Here is a 20,249-nt window from a genome sequence, read left to right on the forward strand (position 1 = left end):
CTTGCCAAATGGAACTTCTCCATTTTGGTCAGTCACAAATCAGGGTTTCCACAAGTTGGAGGATATTTTGACCTCTTCAAGGATACTTTGAAGACATCCCCAGATGCATCCACTGTTCTCCTGGGAATTGCCTACCTCTACCAATTCCAAGTACAGCAGCTGCTTGCAAGTCTAATGTCAGGCATATGAACACAACCCCCACACTGGTGCTGGTTTTGAGTGAATGTCCAGGATTGAGTGCCTTAATGCTGAACAAGTTGGCTTCGGAGTGAACACTGTTGTTGCAACATCTTGCTTGCCTTTGCAATTGGAAGATCTTATAAAGGCACCACAGTGGCACTTCTCCTAAGCTTTGGAGGTGCATGCTGTAGGGTACCCAGGTCTCCAAAACACATGGGGCACAAGGATCTCAGTTCATTGTGTCAAAAGCAGAATGCCTGTTACATACTAAATCAGGAATGGTCCTATATTTTAGGCATTTTGAAACTGAATACAATATGTAAGGTTGCTTTGAATAAACTTAAAATTAAGTATTTAACATCAATATAGGACAGAGAATCTAAGATATTAAAGCTTGGTGAGTCCTAAATAGTAAATAGATCAATCCTTTGAAAGATAAATATGCCTGATTAGCACCAGTGTAGGCTACAAAAGGAATCATTTCAGGTGGCAAGTGTGTCAGCCTCTAGATATCTGCAGTCATTGGATACTCAACTGAACACTTGCTTGCTCTTAAAAAAAAAAACGAACTACATGAAAATTTGGCATGTTTATAAATTCTGAGGATGTGGGCGCCTGATAACCTTTTGACCATTCCTGCTTACTGCAATGTGGTGGTGCATCTCAACTCTTGTCTGTGTGAAGGTGCTGCCATTATATTGCAGTGCTCTGACACAGCTAAATGGCTTGCTCAGTTACTTCACATGGTAATTAGGAGTCAATCGCAAACATGTGACTGGAGTCACACAAAAGGTTGAATCACAAGTTCATCACATTTCTTTCCACATTAAAAATTAGCAAACTGGTTTAGTTTTACAACAATCCAACAGGTTCATTCTTATTAAGCACTGCATTCAAACTAAGACTTTTTTTTAAACGTTAATTCAAATTCTCAACTGTCATAGTGAGATTCAAACTCTCATTCCCTGCACTGTCAGTTGGAACTCACGATTCCAAGCCTAACAAAACTAATCTTCCATGGTTTATTTGCAGTGTCAACTATCAGCAATTTTTTTTTTTAACCTTACCCTTGAGGTACCAAAAGCTACAAGAATTTGAAGTGTTTCTTATCTTGAAACCTACATTACATAAATCATTATTGTTTTGTTGCATCTGTTCTTAATCATCAATGGCATTCCTTGATTATAAGGAATCATGACTATGACATTCAACCTTGCATGCTGATCCAGTGTTTGAAACTTCAGAACAAACTTACTCTGCACAAACACTTTGTTTCTTCATTACAACCATCACCACTCCTTTTGCCTTTTGTTCCAGGATATATTTGTTATGCAATGTTTCCCACCTCTAGCCCATCCCTTAATTTCCTTTTTGCTTCATCTGAACAATGCTTTTTAAAAGAAAAAAAACCTATCACATTTCTACCTCTCTCAGTTATATGGAAAAATCAGGTTGGTTTCACAACACTGAGTGGGATCTAACATTTTATTGGCTAAGTGCCAATCCTATTGAATTTGGCAATGAAATTTACCAAGAAGCCAGGCATATTTTCTCACCACATCTTACTAAGCTCGCTGCTTTAATAACTGCTGCTGCCGACTCAATGGCAAGTATTACATTCTATCGCCATTCCAGCATACGACATAACCTTCCTGGAAGAACTTGCCATTCCCTAGACACCTGCCAAAAGACCAGCATCCTTTGCGGCTGCACCATTTAAGAATGGACAGTGCACCTAGAGGACTACTGGCTTTACCCTGCTCATGACTGGTGACTGGACAGAGATGGCTGATGAGGCCATTTTGGCACTAAGGTTCTGGATGTAGATTTACTCGCTAAGCTTGGAGGTTCATTTCCAGACATTTCATCACCCTACTAGGTAACATCTTCAGTGGGCCTCAGGCGAAGCAGTGTACATGATTCCTGCTTTCTATTTATAGGTTTGGGTTTCTTTGCGTTGGTGATGTCATTTCCTGTGATACTATTTCCTGTTCTTTTTCTCAGGGGGTAGTAGATGGGGTCTAACTCGATGTGTTTGTTGACAGAGTTCCGTTTAAAATGCTATGCTTCTAGGAATTCTCATGCATGTCTCTGTTTGGCTTGTCCTAGGATGGATGTATTGTCCCAGTGGAAGTGGTGTCCTTCCTCATCCTTCTGTAAGGATACGAGAGAGAGAGAGGGTCATGGCGTTTTGTGGCTAGTTGGTGTTCATATATCCTGGTGGCTAGTTTTCTGCCTGTTTATCCAATGTAGTGTTTGTTACAGTTCTTGCACGGTATTTTGTAAATTACATTAGTTTTGCTTGTTATCTGTATAGAGTCTTTCAAGTTCATTAGCTGCTGTGTTGGTGGGTTTGTGGGCTACCGTGATGCCAAAGAGTCTGACAGTCATTTCTGAGATGTCTTTGATGTAGGGGAGAGTGGTTAGAGTTTCTGGATGTGTTTTGTCTGCTTGTTTGGGTTTGTTGCTGAGAAATCGGCAATCTGTGTTCATTGGGTACAATTCTTTTTGAATACATGGTATAGGTGATTTTCCTCTGATCTGCGTAGTTCCTCTGTGCTGCAGTGTGTTTAGGCTCGTTGAAATAATGTTCTGATGCAGCTTCATTTGTGAATGTTGGGATGATTGCTTCTGTAGTTCAATATTTGGCCCGTACGTGTTGTAAACATGTACACTGCTTCGCCTGAGGCCCATTAAATGTGTTACCTAGTAGGGTGATGAAACATCTGGAAATGAACCTCGCAGCTCAGCGAGCAAACCTACATCCAGAACCTCAACATGAGCTACAAGTCTTCTCAAAACTCGCTGGCACCAAGGTTCTCTAGCAGGGACCTGGAGGTCCTAATCAATGCTTGAAGGACAGGAGGGCCATCCTCTTTTCAGAGAATAGAGGGAGAAAGTGCTGCCACACAAGTCCATCTGTTCAGACATCACCAACCAGGTCAATGCCGTGTTCAAGGTTCAGAGTACTGAGCATTAGTGCAAAAGGAAAGTCAATTGCTTTCTCCATGCCACCAGTAGCATATTATGATCTACATAGGAACAGGAGTAGGCCAATCAGCCCTTTAATCATGGTCCATCATTCAATAAGATTATGGCTGATCTGTAGCCTAACTCCATATGCTTGCCCTGGACTCAAATCACTTGATAGAGTCATAGGGTCATAAAGGTGTACAGCACGGAAATAGACCCTTCGGTCCAACTTGTCCATGCTGACCAGATATCCCAACCCAATCTAATCCCACCTGCCAACACCTGGCCTATATTCCCTCCAAACCTTTCCTATTCATATAGCCATCTAGATGCGTTTTAAATGTTGCAATTGTACCAGCCTCCACCACTTCCTCTGGCAGCTTATTCCATATACATACCACCCTCTGGGTGAAAAAGTTGCCCCTTAGGTCTCTTTTAAATCTTTCCCCTCTCACCCTAAACCTAATGCCCTCCAGTGCTGGACTCCCCCTGGCAAAAGACTTTGCCTATTTATCCTATCTGTGCTCATGATTTCATAAACCTCTGTAAGATCTCCCCTCAGCCTCCGATGCTCCAGGGAAAACAGCCCAACCTGTTCAACCTCTCTCGAAAGCTCAAATCTTCCAACCCTGGCAACATCCTCGTCAATCTTTTCAGAACCCTTTCAAGTTTCACATCATCTTTCCAATAGGAAGGAAACCAATGTCCTGTGCAGCCAAAACATTACCTCCCAACTCCTGTACTCAATACTCTGACCAATAAAGGAAAGCATACCAAACGCCTTCTTCACTATCCTATCTACCTGCGATTCCACTTTCAAGGTGCTATGAACCTGCACTCCAAGGTCTCTTTGTTCAGAAACACTCCCTAGGAGCTTACCATTAAGTGTATAAGTCCTGTTAAGATTTGCTTTCCCAAAATGCAGCACCTCGCATTTATCTAAATTAAACTCCATCTGCCACTTCTCAACCCACTGGCCCATCTGGTCAAGATCCCATTGTAATCTGAGGTAACCTTCTTCGCTGTCCTCTACACCTCCAATTTTGGCATTCATCTGCAAACTTATTAACTATACCTCTTATGCTCACATCCAAATCATTTACATAAATGACAAAAAGTAACGGACCCAGCACTGATCTTTGATACCCTTGCTTAATACAAATCTGTCTGCCTCAGATTTAAATTTGAAAATGTGTTGCTGGAAAAGCGCAGCAGGTCAGGCAGCATCCGAGGAGAATCGACATTTCGGGCATGAGCCCTTCTTCAGGAAAGTAGAGGGAGGAAGAAAGCTTCTTCAAGGAAGGCATCTTTGCAAGAGGATTCGCAGTAGGTTAAAATCTTCGAGGAGAAAGTGAGGACTGCAGATGCTGGAGATCAGAGCTGAAAATGTGTTGCTGGAAAAGCACAGGTCAGGCAGCATCCAAGGAGCAGGAGAACCGACGTTTCGGGCATGAAGAAGGGCTTTTCCTGAAGAAGGGCTCATGCCCGAAACGTTGATTCTCCTGTTCCTTGGATGCTGCCTGACCTGCTGCACTTTTCCAGCAACACATTTTCAGCTCTGATCTACAGCATCTGCAGTCCTCAGATTTAAATTTAACAATTAAATTAAACTGACCGTTGCTTGAGAAACAGAGTCCCAAATCTTTGCTACTCTTCATATGTAAAGTGATTTCTAACAACTCTCCTGAATAGCCTGACCCCAATTCTTAGATTATGTCCCAGTTCTAGAATCTTCACCTTGTGGAAATAGTTTATTTTGTCTACCCTGTCTTTCCCTATTAATATCCTGAAGACCTCGATTAGATCACACCTGAAATCTTCTATATTCTAGACAATAAAGGCCTGATTTGACTAACCTCCATGTAACTTAACCCCTCAAGTCCAGGCTTTTGCCAGAAACGTCAGATGCTGCCTGACCTGCTGTGCTTTTCTAGCACCATACTCTTGACTCTAATCTCCAGCATCTGCTGTCCTCACTTAAGTCCAGATACCATCCTTGTACACCTGTTTTCAAATCTCCCCAGGGCCAAATATCCTTAAGGTATGGCACCCAGAGCTGCTCAGCATACTCTTAAGGGGGGTCTAACTAGGGTTTCGTATAAATGAAGCACAATGCTTGCATCTCTGTCCTCCAGTCTTTTAGAATATGATGGTCAGCATTCCAGTGGCCATGATTATTTTCTGCACCTCTGCATGACCTTTCAAAAAGCTCTGCACCTGAACCCCCGAAACTTGGACATCCAGTCTATTTAACATTGTCTCTTAGTAAAACAAAAGCCTGATATACCCTTTCTCGGTCTGAAATGGATAACCTCACAAATTATATTAAAATCCATCTGCCACAACTTTGCCCATTCACTTAATCTCTCAATAACCTGGTGTAATTTTATGCTGTTATCAACACTGACTACATTGCTGCCCAAATTTGGATATCGGAATTTTTATGCCATTATCTGAATCATTAATGAATATTGTGAATGATTAAGGTCCCAAAAGAGACTCCTGCAAGATACAACTAATCTTGTCTTGTCAATTTGAGTACTTTTCCATTATTCCACCTTTTTCCTGCCTCTCAACCAATTTCCTATTCATGTCAATAATTTTTCCTTAATTCCATGGGCTTCCATCCTAGCTAACAGTCTCCTGTGTGGGACTGTGATGATGCTGCTCCTTTAACAAAGTTATGCTGTCCTTGGCTTCCCCCCCCCCCCCCCCTCCAGAGAGGTTATAACAGCAGCAATTCCAAAAAGTCTGGTTTTGATGGGTTTTAAGGCCAATTCGATTATCGCTAACAGATACTGCCTCAGGCAAAAGCCTTTCAAGTTTTAAGAAAAACACTTGTACAATGAAAGAGGAGTGGACAGTTCTTCCAGCTCAGCATTTCTCTGGTTTGATTTAGTTTTGGCAGTCTGACTATTCACTGAAAGCAGTGAGGCTGTTGATCCAAGAAACAGCTACATGGAAGAGGGTGTTCCATGCTGCCATTTCTCTCTCTCTTGTAAGACCCTGTGTTTGATTTCACCTTTGTGCCAAGGGGTGTTTATAGGGATTGTTGCAAGTATTGGGAACAGCATCATTAAGTGGGATGAACGGTTGATTTTCAGACTGGTTAAGTTATTTGATATTCTGTTCTGTGTATGTATTTAATTCATTAATCTTGTAAATAAATTCTGTTTGGTTTAAAATTAAAGTCGTTTGACCAGCTGCATCCCTCCTGGAATATTCTGCATTACACCTCCTTAAAACAACTAGCAAAGTTGGTCTGGGTTACTTTCTTGAAATGTTTTGAGGGGGTCCAGCCTGGGCTATAACAGGGACTTTATTAAAAGCCCCTGGAAATCCATATAAACAAGATCCATTGACTAAGTTTTGTCCATCAACTTTGTCACTGCTTAAAAACAAAGTGAAATTTGTCAGGCTTGACCTTCCCTTCAAGAATCCATGCTGACTCTCCACAATTAACTCAAATTTTAAAGGTTGATTATACAGGACTACTCCTACTACCTCACTCATCTCTTATCAACACGTGTGCTCTGACACCCCATTTGTTAGATGCAAATTCATTCCTCGCTTGATCCCCTTACCCAAATCCTCACACACTAATCTTGCAACCTCTCAGCAGCCTTGCTTACTTCCTTAGAACGTCACAACATCTTTCACCCACATGAACAATCACTAATTGCTGTCCCATCCTCATTAGTCCAACCCATTCACCCCATTTAAGTTACTACAGGAAAGTTGGAAGGGATCTGGATATCAGAGTCCAACCCAACCACCCTGTAGCTCAACATTTCAATTCCCCCTCCCACTCCACCAAGGATATGCAGGTCTTTGGACTCCTCCATCGTCAGACCACAGCGAAACGATGGTTGGAGGAAGAACGCCTCATCTTCCGGCTAGGAACCCTCCAACCACAAGGGATGAACTCGGATTTCACCAGTTTCCTCATTTCCCCTCCCCCCAGCCTGTCTCAGTCAAATCCATCAAATTCAGCACCGCCTTCCTAACCTGCAATCTTCTTCCCGACCTCTCCGCCCCCACCCCAGTCTGACCTATCACCCTCACCTTGACCTCTTTTCACCTATCACATTTCCGACGCCCCTCCCCCAAGTCCCTCCTCCCTATCTTTTATCTTAGCCTGCTGGACCAACTTTCCTCATTCCTGAAGAAGGGCTAATGCCCGAAACGTCGATTCTCCTGTTCCCTAGATGCTGCCTGACCTGCTGCGCTTTTCCAGCAACACATTTCCATATCAGAGTCCTTACTCCCTCAAGGAGAGGCTATTCTCCCTGGCTAAAGGCAACTAGGACAATCCTGACTGGATTCAGAGATATCCAGAAACCAGCAACAATTATGTATCACTTCTAATAGCACTGAAGTGCTGATATTTGCTGGCTGATTGGTGTGCAGCACTGGGCACTACCTTTCACCATTGGCTGCAATACCTTCTGCTTTACAGCTGTAGTAAGTGTCCTGCCACATCATTTGAGCAAAGCAAGGATGTTGCGGTGAGATGACCTTGATGTTGAAATGACCCTGTCCCCAATTCTGCCACACATCTCAAGATCCACCTTGTTTTTCTCTCCACAGATGCTGCCAGACCTGAACTTTTCCAAAAATTTCTGTTTTGTTCGATTTCCAGCATCCATAGTTCTTTTGGTTTGTATTCTATATTGCAATCACTAGATTTACTCTGCTAATCACATAGGCCAGATGTTTATAGTTTATGCAGTGTCAGAATAACATTCATTACTTACAGTAAAAGGCTAGTTATCAGCGAGTTTACATTTTATGTACCCAACCTACTACATTTCAGAGACAAATCTCCATACCATTACAAACACCAACACAGTGACAAAATATTCAATGTGCAGAAACACGTGATACTATTCACAAGTTGATAACTGATTAACTCAAGCTATTAACTAGTAAAAAAAATATAAAATTAAGGATTTGAATGATTACCGGATCCTGCGCACAAAAAGCAGTTTTGGTTGATCAGTTTCAATTACGGTAGCAGGATGAGAATCTGACTAATTTTTAAACAAAAATAATTTGCTGCTGAATGAAAAGATCCAGTTTAGAATGTCCACAGCATTCCTATACATCCAGTACAACTGAAGAATAAAATTTAAACACATGCTCCAAATTCTAGAAGGCAGAAAATTGGAGGGGGGGGGATGCAGTAGAGACAAGAGAAAGAGAAAGAGAAGGGGGCATGGAAGAAGGGCGAGTTCACAGTAGGGAAGGAGTAGAAAAAAAAAGGAGATAGTGAAGTAACAGGCTTCTTATATATTTATATCACAAGCATTATAACGTAAGGTGTTGCATTCTGATTTATTTAACTGCTTTTTCCTAGGATGATAAAAGTACACCTGTCCCTCCATTGTTAGAGTATTGGTCATTGATACTAAAAATAGTTAATTCAACAGAAAAAAGTTGTAAGCTACTGGTCTAGTATTACTCCCGGAGCTTTTAAAATATAGCAAAATGCCATATTTCAATCATTAGGTGTAAAACAGGAAAGCACTCAGCCTGTACTTTGTTCCTCTGGTAACCTTTTAAATTACAAGTTATCTGACAATCAAGGGAATTAATCAAATTCCCTACATTCAAACAGGCCCTTCGGCCCAACAGGTCCACATCAACCCTCCAGTAACACACCCAGTCTCATTCCCCTACCCTATTATCCTACATTTATCCAACTAACGCACCTAACCCTCAACACTATTGGCAACTTAGTATGGCCAATTCACCTAACCTGCACATCTTTGGATTGTGGGAAGAAATCAGAGAACGTGCAAACTCCACACAGACAGTCAAGTTTATATTCAAGTTTGTTTTCATTCTACACTGTAGGCAAGCAAGTATTAAAGGATTTTCTACATATCCCCACTCAGTGGAATGCTCCCTTCAAAATTTTTCATAATACAAAGGCATTACCAGGTATGGCAAGCAACCCACATGACCCTGCATTCTAAAAACACAAGCCCGAGGCACTGAGATTTGAATCTGCTCTACTCTTCTGCTAGCAACTGCAAGTAGTCCAGTGAGTTTAAGTTGAAGATCTTGCAGTTATTGTTTCCTCTTAGGACAATTTACCTCAGATTGAATTAAAATCTTCAAAAGTTTCTATTGGCTCACTTCACCCAAAAGTATTCCTACTTTAATTATAGATTTTTTTTTGTCATGTGGTATAAAGTCAAGTACATGAGGAACAGTGGCAAACATAACACACTTGTGACCAGTGTGTCACAAGATCATCATCTTGTGTATAGCACACTGCTTCCCAATGAATATCCTAGAGTTTTTAAAATGTTGAAACACTGACTCCTTCTTACCTTAAGTCCTGTTTTCTCATCATCACTACCATTATTGGTAGAAGGCGTGTCATCACCATGGCGGGAAACCAGGACAAAATCCTCACTGTTTAGAGTGGATACCGAGTCTGAAGAAACACTAACTTTTCCAACTGAAGCCTTGTCATCCATAGCTGCTAAAGCAAAGGCAGCTCATGAATGACGTATAAAACTTAAAAGTACCTGGAAAATAAAATCAAAAACTGATTTAAGAGTATATTATTAATTAAACTACTAGCCTAAATCCTTATTTTTATTTACTATACATGACTAAACAATGGAAACAAATCACCAGAAGTTTCATTTGGTGTAAACCAGCAACCAATATTTTGAAATACCAAATAGATCATTGTGCATTATACCTTGTAATATCTTGGCAACTCAGCCAATAGCCAGTACATGCAACTCAATGTGGATAATTGTAAAATTATTACCAAAGGAATAATTAAAATATGCATTAAGCCGAACTATGGTATAAAACGTTGAACAACTTTACGATGAAAAGCAACATTACAGCTTCGCTACATATTCAAAGAAATTTAGTTGCTATTTTAAAAACAATGGTAGTGCAGTTATGGCTGAAGTAGGGTAAATAATGCAAGATTCAGTGGGAAGAGTACAAATCTAGAGAAGTTGAGCTATTGCTCCACGTTAATCAGACATTGGAAGCATGAGACATACTTTTCATCATTGTAGGGACAGATACTTCTTCAGGTAGCACAGATTTGAATGACAGGTACTCTAGATTTTAAAATGCTAAAAATTAAAGCTAAGGCAAAAGTTAACTATATGAAGCTCAACTTCTGCTGAAAATTAAATCTTCAAATTATGTAATCAGGGTTTTCAAGATTAAGAAATTGTCAAAATTGACCACGCTAAAAGTCCAACTTAAGACAATATGATAAAAGGGCTCAAACACCAGGAGGCAAATTCTAAAATTAGTAAATCACAACGTACATGTATTCAGCTCAATGTTTTTAGCGAATGACAACAAAGGAAGAGTCAGGGAAAGCCCTTAAAGTAGGCAGTAGAAATGACTGCCACAGAAACCAAAATGAGGGGTGTGTATAGTTAATGGCCTTCTCATCAACAGCAACTTTCTCATATGCCTACAATACTTTTTTAGAAAAAAATGCACTTGCCTACACAATTAGTGCAAATTCATGGAAAACTTCATTTCTGAAATTTTTGTGGTCTTTACAAGTTGTCAAGGGTTATCACACATGTTCTAAACAGGATTTTACACTCCAGTGCTGTCATTAACAGTCTGACTGACTGTTTGTACAATGCTGCTAAATATGGATTATGGATGGTAATAGCCTTGAACATTTTTAACAATTTCAAATTATTACTTTGTGAGTATACATATTCACAACTTCTATGCTCTGACAATGTATGTGCAGATTTATATCTCCAAGCCTCCCATTATACGGTTAAGTTTCTGAACTAATGTCACGGTTAATTTCAAAAAGTTCTAAAATACTTATCTGCCCAAAACAACTGCAGACTGCACAAGTAACCTCATTACACTATAAAACATTAAGCATTGTGCCATTTTTTTGGAACTGAAATTTTCAGCAACTAACAGCCCAAGGCTCTAATACAAAATTATCACGATGCTTTGCATTTGTTTTCTGTGTTTAGTTATAAACAGTTTGGAAAGTTTGCATACAAGGATTAAAATGTATTTCAAGATTCAACAATTCAGAGTCTCAACAATCAAATTATTTAAATAAAAGTATAAAATAGTTGGTTTATTAATGCTCTTAATGCTGTTCATGACATCCCTCAATGCTTCATAGCCAATATATTACTTGTGAAGAATGGTCACTAATATTATACATGGAACTAGAACAAAGTTGAAACTTTATTGCTGGAACAGCACAGCAGGTCAGGCAGCATCCAGGGAACAGCATTCAGGAAGGAGCAGAGAGTGTTCAGCAGGAGAAGATAAAAGGTAGGGAGGAGGGACTTGGAGGAGGGGCGTTGGAAATGTGATAGGTGGAAAGAGGTCAAGGTGAGGGTGATAGGTCGGAGTAGGATGGAGGCGGAGAGGTCAAGAAGAAGACTGCAGGTCAGGAAGGCGGTGCCGGGCTGGAGGGATTCGGCTGAGACAAGGTGGGGGGAGGGGGGGATGAAGAAACTGGTGAAGTCCAAGTTCATCCCCTGTGGTTGGAGGGTTCCCAGTCGGAAGATAAGACGCTCCTCCTCCGACCGTCGCGTTGTTGTGGTTTGGCGGTGGATGAGTCCAATGACCTGCATATCCTCGGTGGAGTGGGAGGGGGAGTTGAAATGCTGTGCTACAGGGTGGTTGGGTTGGTTCGTCCGGGTGGCCCAGAGGTGCTCTCTGAATCGCTCCGCAAGTAGGCGGCCTGTCTCCCCAATATAGAGGAGGCCACACCGGCTGCAGCGGATGCAGTAGATGATGTGGGTGGAGGTACAGGTGAATCTGTGGCGGATATGGAAGTTTCCTTTGGGGCCTTGGAGAGAAGTGAGGGGGGAGGTGTGGGCGCAAGTGTTGCACCTCCTGCGGTTGCAAGGGAAGGTGCCGGGAGTGGAGGTTGGGTCGGTGGGGGGTGTGGATCTGACAAGGGAGTCGCGGAGGGAGTGGTCTCTACGGAAAGCTGATAGGGGAGGGGAGGGAAATATATCCTTGGTGCTGGGGTCTGTTTGGAGGTGGCGGAAGTGACGGCAGATGATGCGCTGTACATGGAGATTGGTGGGGTGGTAGGTGAGGACCAGTGGGGTTCTGTCCTGGTGGCAGTTGGAGGGGCGGGGCTCAAGGGCGGAGGAGCGGGAAGTGGAGGAGATGCGGTGGAGGGCACCGTCGACCACGTCGGGGGGGAAATTGCGGTCCTTGAAGAAGGAGGCCATCTGTGTTGTACGTATTTTGAACTGGTCCTCCTGGGAGCAGATGCGGCGGAGACGAAGGAATTGGGAGAATGGGATGGCGTTTTTACAGGGGGCAGGATGGGAGGAGGTGTAGTCCAGGTAGCTGTGGGAGTCGGTTGGTTTGTAGTAGATGTCAGTGTTGATTCGGTCGCCTGAGATAGAAACAGAAAGGTCTAGGAAGGGGAGGGAGGAGTCCGAGACTGTCCAGGTGAATTTGAGGTCGGGGTGGAAGGTGTTAGTGTAGTGGATGAACTGTTCAACCTCCTCGTGGGAGCACGAGGTAGCGCCGATACAGTCATCAATGTAGCGAAGGAAAAGATGGGGGGTGGGGCCAGTGTAGTTGCGGAAGATGGATTGTTCCACATACCCTACGAAGAGGCAGGCATAGCTGGGGCCCATGCGGGTGGAACTAGAACTAGAACAGAACTAGAACAGTCAATCTGAATCTCAACGTCACACTCAGTACTGCACTAAAATGCTTTGTAAAGCTGATCTTTCCAAATATAAATGATAAGTTTGTTAGCAGACTGTGATTCGTTGAGAAGCAATACTATAGCTGAACACTTATTGGTAAGTGCACTAGACTAATAATCCCAAGTTCCAGGATAACTCTCTGGGGGAACAAGGATTCAAACTGCACCATGGCACATGAAGTTTGAACTACATAAATAATCTGGAATTAAAAGTTAGCCTCTGAAAAACTGATTGTCATAAAAATCTGTTATCCTTTCCTGGTCTTATCTACATGTGACTCCAGACACACAGTAATGTAGTTGACTCTTAAAAGCTCCCTGAAATAGCCTAGCAAGACAGTCAAAAACATAATAGGGATGGGCAACAAATGCTGCTCCAGGAAATGACATCCACATCCCATGAATGGAAATAAAAACATTAGCACTTTATTCATCAACGCAAGAGCCATATACTTTATAGTTTACCTCTATAAAAACAAATTATGGAATCAGATGCAGTATTCGCAACCAGTTACATCTTTAACCACTGCCACAAACTGTGTGTGTCATTCATAGGTTTCATCCCTATCTAGCCACTGACACAGGGTGGTCATCTAGGAGAGAAAACTAAGAATATAAGGAGCAACTATTGTGTTTGAAATACCCAGGTAATTCAATCACTTTTTCTGTTCAGTTCCCTAATTTTAATCTGGTTTCAGTTTTCCTACTAAGCAGATAACAACAGTATTTATGAGCACCTTTTTTAACCAGGTTGTTCAAAATCCCAGTCCTACAATTATCCTAGCTGAGCCCCTGACTTAGATGCTCTCACAACTGCCCGCCTTCATAAATTTGCCTGTCCCAAAACTCTTCATCCATGTCATAATCAAGAGATTTAAAAGAAGCATTTAAAATCATAAGGGAACTGGACAGTATTGATTGGAATAAACTGTTTCTATTGATGGAGAAATCAAGGACAAGAGGATGCATACTTAAGGTCAATAGAAACAATGACAATGAGGGAAAGCTCTCTCATGTAATAAGTGATGAGGATCTGGAACACATAACCAGCAGATTTAATTGAAAGAGGGAACTGGGTTATCAGAGAACGGAGAGTATGGAGGGGTGCAAGGATAGTGCAGAGTATAGGCACTGAATAAATTGCTGCTTTCATGAGTCAGCACAGACAATGGATACCTACCCTCCATACTCAACCTTATCTTAACCAAATCCCGACCGCATCCTGGCATGCAGATTCTACTTTATCACTTCCTTCGCATTGGCCTATAATGCCCTGTCACCTAAAACCTCTCATTTACAACACTTTTTCCAATATTTCTGTAACCTCTTCCAGATCCACATCCTACCACCAAATACTGTTCTCCTCTACATGTTGTTAACAATTCCTCCTCCACACTTTTCCCTGACCCTTGACGACTAGGCAGCCATCAAGATAGTTGACATTCTCCTCTACTTCCCCAACTCCACCACATTTAAATGACTTGTAACCCATCTCTTTGGTCAAACTTTTCAGCAACATCCCTAGTATTTCCTTCATTGAAGGAAAATACAGATAGTCATTCATAAGTGCCTTGGACACTTTTCTAAGTTAAAAAAGGTGCTCATAAATACTGTTGTTATCTGCTTAGTAGGAAAACTGAAACCAGATTAAAATTAGGGAACTGAACAGAAAAAGTGATTGAATTACCTGGGTATTTCAAACACAATAATTGCTCCTTATATTCTTAGTTTTCTCTCCTAGATGACCAGAGCTAGTATGTCACTAAACAGAAACCTTATTCAAATTTCCTAGAGAGCAAATTTCAGCAAACTATTTGACACTGCAGTGAGACTAGAGGTGAAATCAGGAGACACTCAAGTCTTTCAAAGCAATCACAAACCCAAACTCCATTCCTTTTGTCCTCTCAATAGAATAGAATACTGAAGAGCCAATTTGTAATTCTACCACTTAGTATTCAGCCAAGACGAACTCAACACAGACAAGTGACTTGTTCAGAAACCTGCCTCTCTGTATTTAAAGAAAGGCCCTCTTAAGAACAATTTCTAAAGTAACTTGTGAAAATCTTCACGTTTGAAAATACTGTGTGCTATAAGAAACTATCTTCCATCATCAAATGAGGGACCAAGACTGAAAACATTATCTGCTTCTCCTCACAAAAGGTGCTGCCTAACCTGATCATTCCTGCCTTGTGCTTCAATTTTATAATCAAACGTTTTTGGAATAAATTCTACTTACACATTTAAATACCCTGAACTAAAATGAAAAAAAATGATTGCAATAGTGATTTTTAAACGATCACCAAGGATTGTGAATGTCTTTCAACTTGTCATATGCCGTGATAGCTTTATTTTCAAATTACACACTCCATGCAACATATGACCCTGAAGTTCTAAAGAAACAGCTTCTATCAAGACTTGTATATCTTGTTGCACCAAGTTTGGTTTTGAAGTTAGAATAATTTGTTCTCAAACATTGCTCGCTTGTTGGTGGAAAAATTCTAAAATCAATAACTATGTGCTTTACAGAAGCATTTTTGTGAATTTAATTACCACCAAATAGTACTAGTGATAATGGAATCCACAGATTACAGTGGTGTCCAGCTACAAAGTTTAAAAACAAAATTGATTATTTTGATTATTTTATTTCAATTAATGACTAACTAACAATCACCATAACAACATGAGGACACAAGAAAACGTTAAGCACAAAAATGAGTAACTCAGGCCTTTTAAGTCCAATTTCCTTCTGCAAAATGCTTCAAAATTAGGGTATTCAATCCTTTGTCAGTTCTAAACGCTTGTGTTCCACAGTCAAGACTAAGCCGGAGGGGACAAAATATCTAACACTGACGGCACCAACATTTATTGCCCATTTACCAAGGTGTCACCTAGAGGGTAATGATGAATCACCTTCTCAAATGGTTTGCAATTAGTTTGGTGCAGATAGAAACATTGTGAGGTTCAAAGTTTCAGGATTTGGGAAAAGTGCCAATGAAGATCAGTCATACAAGACAGATGAAGTTGCAGGTGGGAGTTGAAAACGTTTAGAATGCCCTGCCAAATCAGTCTTTGAGATTTACTGCAGTGAGCCTTATAAATGGTACACAATGCAGCCATGTTGCATTAGTAGTAAAAGGAATGAATATTTTAATCTGGTGGATGAATGGTCAATCCAGCAAATGCCACGATGGCGTTATGACACGCTCTGCTAAGTTAAACCAGATATACAGAAAAGCTCACCTTGCCTCATAATCTGTTAAATTATGAGTGACAACGAACTATACAAATCCCACTATTCAAAGAAAAAATTAACAATTTTTTTTTAACTCCAAGTGAAAAGAACATTAAGTATCTATCTACACCGTAAACCTCCTTTGTCTGATCAATGTATCTACTTCCCACTCTACAATACTATACGGATTCGATAAAACCCCATAATTAAGTTTAACAAAAAAAATTCTCATTTCAAAACCGGTCTGGGTTAATTTTCCTCTATTTTCCTGTCTGCTTTTCTTTGGTCTTCTCCTTTACACATTTCATATGAACAGATACCTTTCAGAGAGCGATTCTGCAGGCGTAGTCTATTGGTGCTCTGTGCCACTCTGTCTAACTGTTCAAAACACCCAATTTTTAGGTATAGATTGAATTTAATTGGATTTTAGTATCTTGGGGCATAATTTAAACTAATTGGCTGAATTCAAATTTGTTGTGTACCATGACAACTCATCTCCATCTATTTGTTTCACAGCCAAATGTTATATTAAGTTGTTCAGCACACACTGCGCTTGCATTCATACCTTGCAAGCTTTCACTCTCTCAAAGGTACAGTACGCACCTACACCTTCATTACACTTCCTCTATTAAGAAAAAAAATGAACCATCATAATGAAAAGATGGCTTTTTTTTCCCTCTATTACTTAACCACGTTACCATGACATACATATGACTAATTATAACTTCTTCCCACATATAACACTGAATGGATACCAATCTCGCCTATATTTTATCAGTTAAATAAGCAATAACGCATCTGCTATTAAATTCTTACAACCTGAAACATGTACAATCTGTAAATTAAAAGTCTGTAACATAAGGCTCCATCAAAATAGTCTCATACATTTTTGGAACGCTTTAAAGACAAGAGTAAGAGGATTGTGATCCATTTACACAACTGCCTCCAACACATTTTAATGTTTATGTCACGAACAATGTTGTACGCCCAATACCAAACTCAATAGTTCTTTTTCAATTATAGAATATTTTCTCTGGTAGATGTTGAGTTTGTTTGGAAAGTAACCAACTGGTAGTTCAATTCCATCATCAAATTCCTGTAGCAGTACAGTTCCAACTCCTAGGTCACGAGCATCGATGGCAATTTTGAAGGGTTTCAAAATGTTTGATGTTGCTAAAAGTGGTGCAGTGGTTAACATTTATCTTAAAATTGTCAAATGCCTCCTGGCACTGTTCTGTCCAGCAACTTTTTGTGTTCTTCAGCAAATCTGTTAACAGTGCCACTATGCTGCTGACGTTTGGAACAGACTTCCAATAGAATCCGTTTAGTCCCAAAAATCAAAGCACCTCTTTCTCAGAGATTGGTCGTGGAAAGTTCGCGATAGCCTTCGTTTTTTGCGTTCCTTGAGGTCAACCTTCCATGACCGATGCCATATCCCAAGAACATCACCTCTGCTTTTACAAATTCAGTTTTATGTTTATTACCAGTTTTGCTTCTCATTGTCATTCAAAGAATTCTGCCAACTGTACTAGATGATCTTCCCAGGACTCACTAAAGATCACTACGGCATTCAAATAGACTGCACAGTTTGTTAACTCAGCCACATCTCTGTTCATGAGTCTTTGGAATGTGGCGGGTGCGTTCTTCATTCCAAAGGGCATCACTTTGAATTGATATAGCCCACTTGGGGTTACAAACACAAATTTCTTTTGCCTTATCTGATAAAGGTACCTGCCAATAACCACGTATTAAATCCAACTTTGTGACATAACTGGCTTATCCAACTTTCTCGATACAATCCTCCAATCTCGGTACTGGGCAGGCATCAAATTTGATAACAGTGCTGACCTACCGATAATCCACGCAAAATTGTTGAGTCCAGTCTGGTTTGGGAACTAAAACAATCTGAACTCCACTCGCTCTGACTCTGTTCAATGATGTCTTCGTTGAGCATGGCCTCCAATTCCTTCTGGACCTGTCAGGTTTTGAAGGGATTATGCCAATAGGGGCGTTGTTTTAATCAGAACAGCATTCCCCAAGTCTGCCTCATGCACAATAAGATTTGTTCTCCCTATCTTATTCCTACATATATCCTCATACTGCTGTCACAAACCTTGCAATTGCGTTCTTTGCTCCCGAGATATAGTTTATTAACCTATCCCACTCCTCAAGGACTTCCTCATTGCTTAACATATTTTGAGGCACATCAAATTCTACAAAGTTGGATTTCAGACTGTAAGACATAGGAGTGGACGTAAGGCCATCTGGCCCATCGAGCACATTCCACCATTTAATCATGGCTGATGGGCATTTCAATGCCACTTATCCACACTCTCCCCGTAGTCCTTAATTCCTTGAGAGATCAAGAATTTATCAATCTCTGCCTTGAAGACATTTAACACCCCGGCCTCCACTGTGCTCAGTGGCAATGAATTCCACAGGCCCACCACTCTATGGCTGAAGAAATGTCTCCTCATTTCAGTTCGAAATTGACCCTCTTTAATTCTAAGCCTGTGCCCACGAGTCCTTGTACGCCGCCTAATGGAAACAACTTCCCAGTGCCCACCCTCTCTAAGCCATGCATTATCTTGTAAGTTTAAATTAGATCTCCCCTCAACCTTCTAAATTCTAATGAATACAATTCCAGGATCTTCAGCCATTCATCGTAGGGCAGCACGGTGGCTCAATGGTTAGCATTGCTGCCTCACAGCACCAGGGTCCCAGGTTCGATTCCAGCCTCGGGTGACTGTCTATGTGGAGTTTGCACATTCTCTCGGTGTCTGCGTGGGTTTCCTCCGGGTGCTCCGGCTTCCTCCCACAGTCCAAAACATGGGCAGGTCAGGTAGTTTGGCCATGCTAAATTCCCCATAGTGTTAGGTGCGTTAGAGGGAAATGGGTCGGTGTACACTTGTTGGGCCGAAGGGCCTGTTTCCACACTGTAGATTAATCTAATCTAATCGAATGTTAGGATTTGATTCCTCACTCGATGGGGCAGTAACTAACACCTGTTTCTCCAGTGCTTTCTATGATAATAAGGTTTCAATATATTCACATGACATAGGAAAAAACTGTTTTTTCCTATCTGACATTTTTACCAGATAGCTCACCTGACAACTTTTCCTCAATTTGATCAGGACCACTAAACATGGCTTTGAAGGGATCACTGGAAACAATACTAAATACTAATATGTCGTCCTCATGGGAAATTGTCTGAGTCTCAGTTTTTATCTGCCAGCTGCTTCATTCTATATTGTGTCCCCTTTAGGTGCTGTTTAGCTAACTCACCTACTTGATTTAATCGCTCCCTCACCTCTGATACACAATCCAAGTGTGAGATCTCTGACTTTGGTCCTATCAATTTCTCTTTAAATTTCAAAGTGCCTCTCACTTCATGTCTGAATAATAACTCAAAGGGAGTAAATTGAGTAGATCCGCTTGGGGAATCTCTAATGGCAAAAAATACGAATGGGATACCTTTCGTATCCTAACAATATGCTCTCAACATAGCTTTCAGGGTCTGATGCCACATTTCTAAAGCTCCCTAGGATTCAGGATGATCTGCACTTCATTCAAAAGTGCTGTATACCTAAACTATCCATGACTTCCTTCAACAGCCTAGCAGTAAAATCAGAACCTTGGTCCAACTGAATCTCACTGGGTAGCCCATACTGCATGAAAAAAGCTACTAACTCCCCTGCCACTCTTAATGCTCCGTAATGGAATTGCCTCCAGAAATCTGATAAACACGTCCATTATGGTTGCAAGTACTGGTTCCCACTTTTAGTTCTTGGAGGGGACGTACACATCAGTTATAACTCTCATGAAAGGTTTTTCAAATGAGAATTGGCAACAAAGGTGCTGGCTTTATTACCACCCTTGGCTAACTGACCATTTGGCATGTATGACACATATGGCAAAAGTTAACCACATCCTTGTGCATTCCAGGCCAAGAGAAATGTTTTTGTACCTTGGCCTCAGTCTTCCATACACCTAGGTGACCTCCTATAGGAAGTTCATGTGCAACTGTGGTGAAAGGGTTAAAATTGTGTCCCAATACATGTGTGAATCTAACCGAAAATGGAAGGTGTCGCTTAGTCCCGTGTGAATCTTATTACACACCTTCCCGTGTGAATCTTCTTA

The 20,249-nt window shown here is 41.0% G+C and overlaps 1 protein-coding gene across 1 annotated transcript in view; it reads right to left on the reverse strand.

The window, feature by feature from the left end:
- The window catches only part of rabgap1 (RAB GTPase activating protein 1), a 196,353-nt gene that overhangs the window by 136,420 nt on the left and 39,684 nt on the right, over positions 1–20,249 (reverse strand). The window contains exon 2 of the mRNA XM_043720124.2: positions 9,495–9,695. Within this exon, the coding sequence (XP_043576059.2) occupies positions 9,495–9,644 (150 nt within the window). The 5' untranslated portion in view covers positions 9,645–9,695. The remainder of the gene's footprint in view (positions 1–9,494; positions 9,696–20,249) is intronic.

Source organism: Chiloscyllium plagiosum, unplaced genomic scaffold (genome assembly GCF_037043375.1).
Source record: "Chiloscyllium plagiosum isolate Xiang-an unplaced genomic scaffold, Cpla_swu_hap1 HiC_scaffold_21, whole genome shotgun sequence".
In the NCBI taxonomy this organism is placed as follows: Eukaryota; Metazoa; Chordata; class Chondrichthyes; order Orectolobiformes; family Hemiscylliidae; genus Chiloscyllium; species Chiloscyllium plagiosum.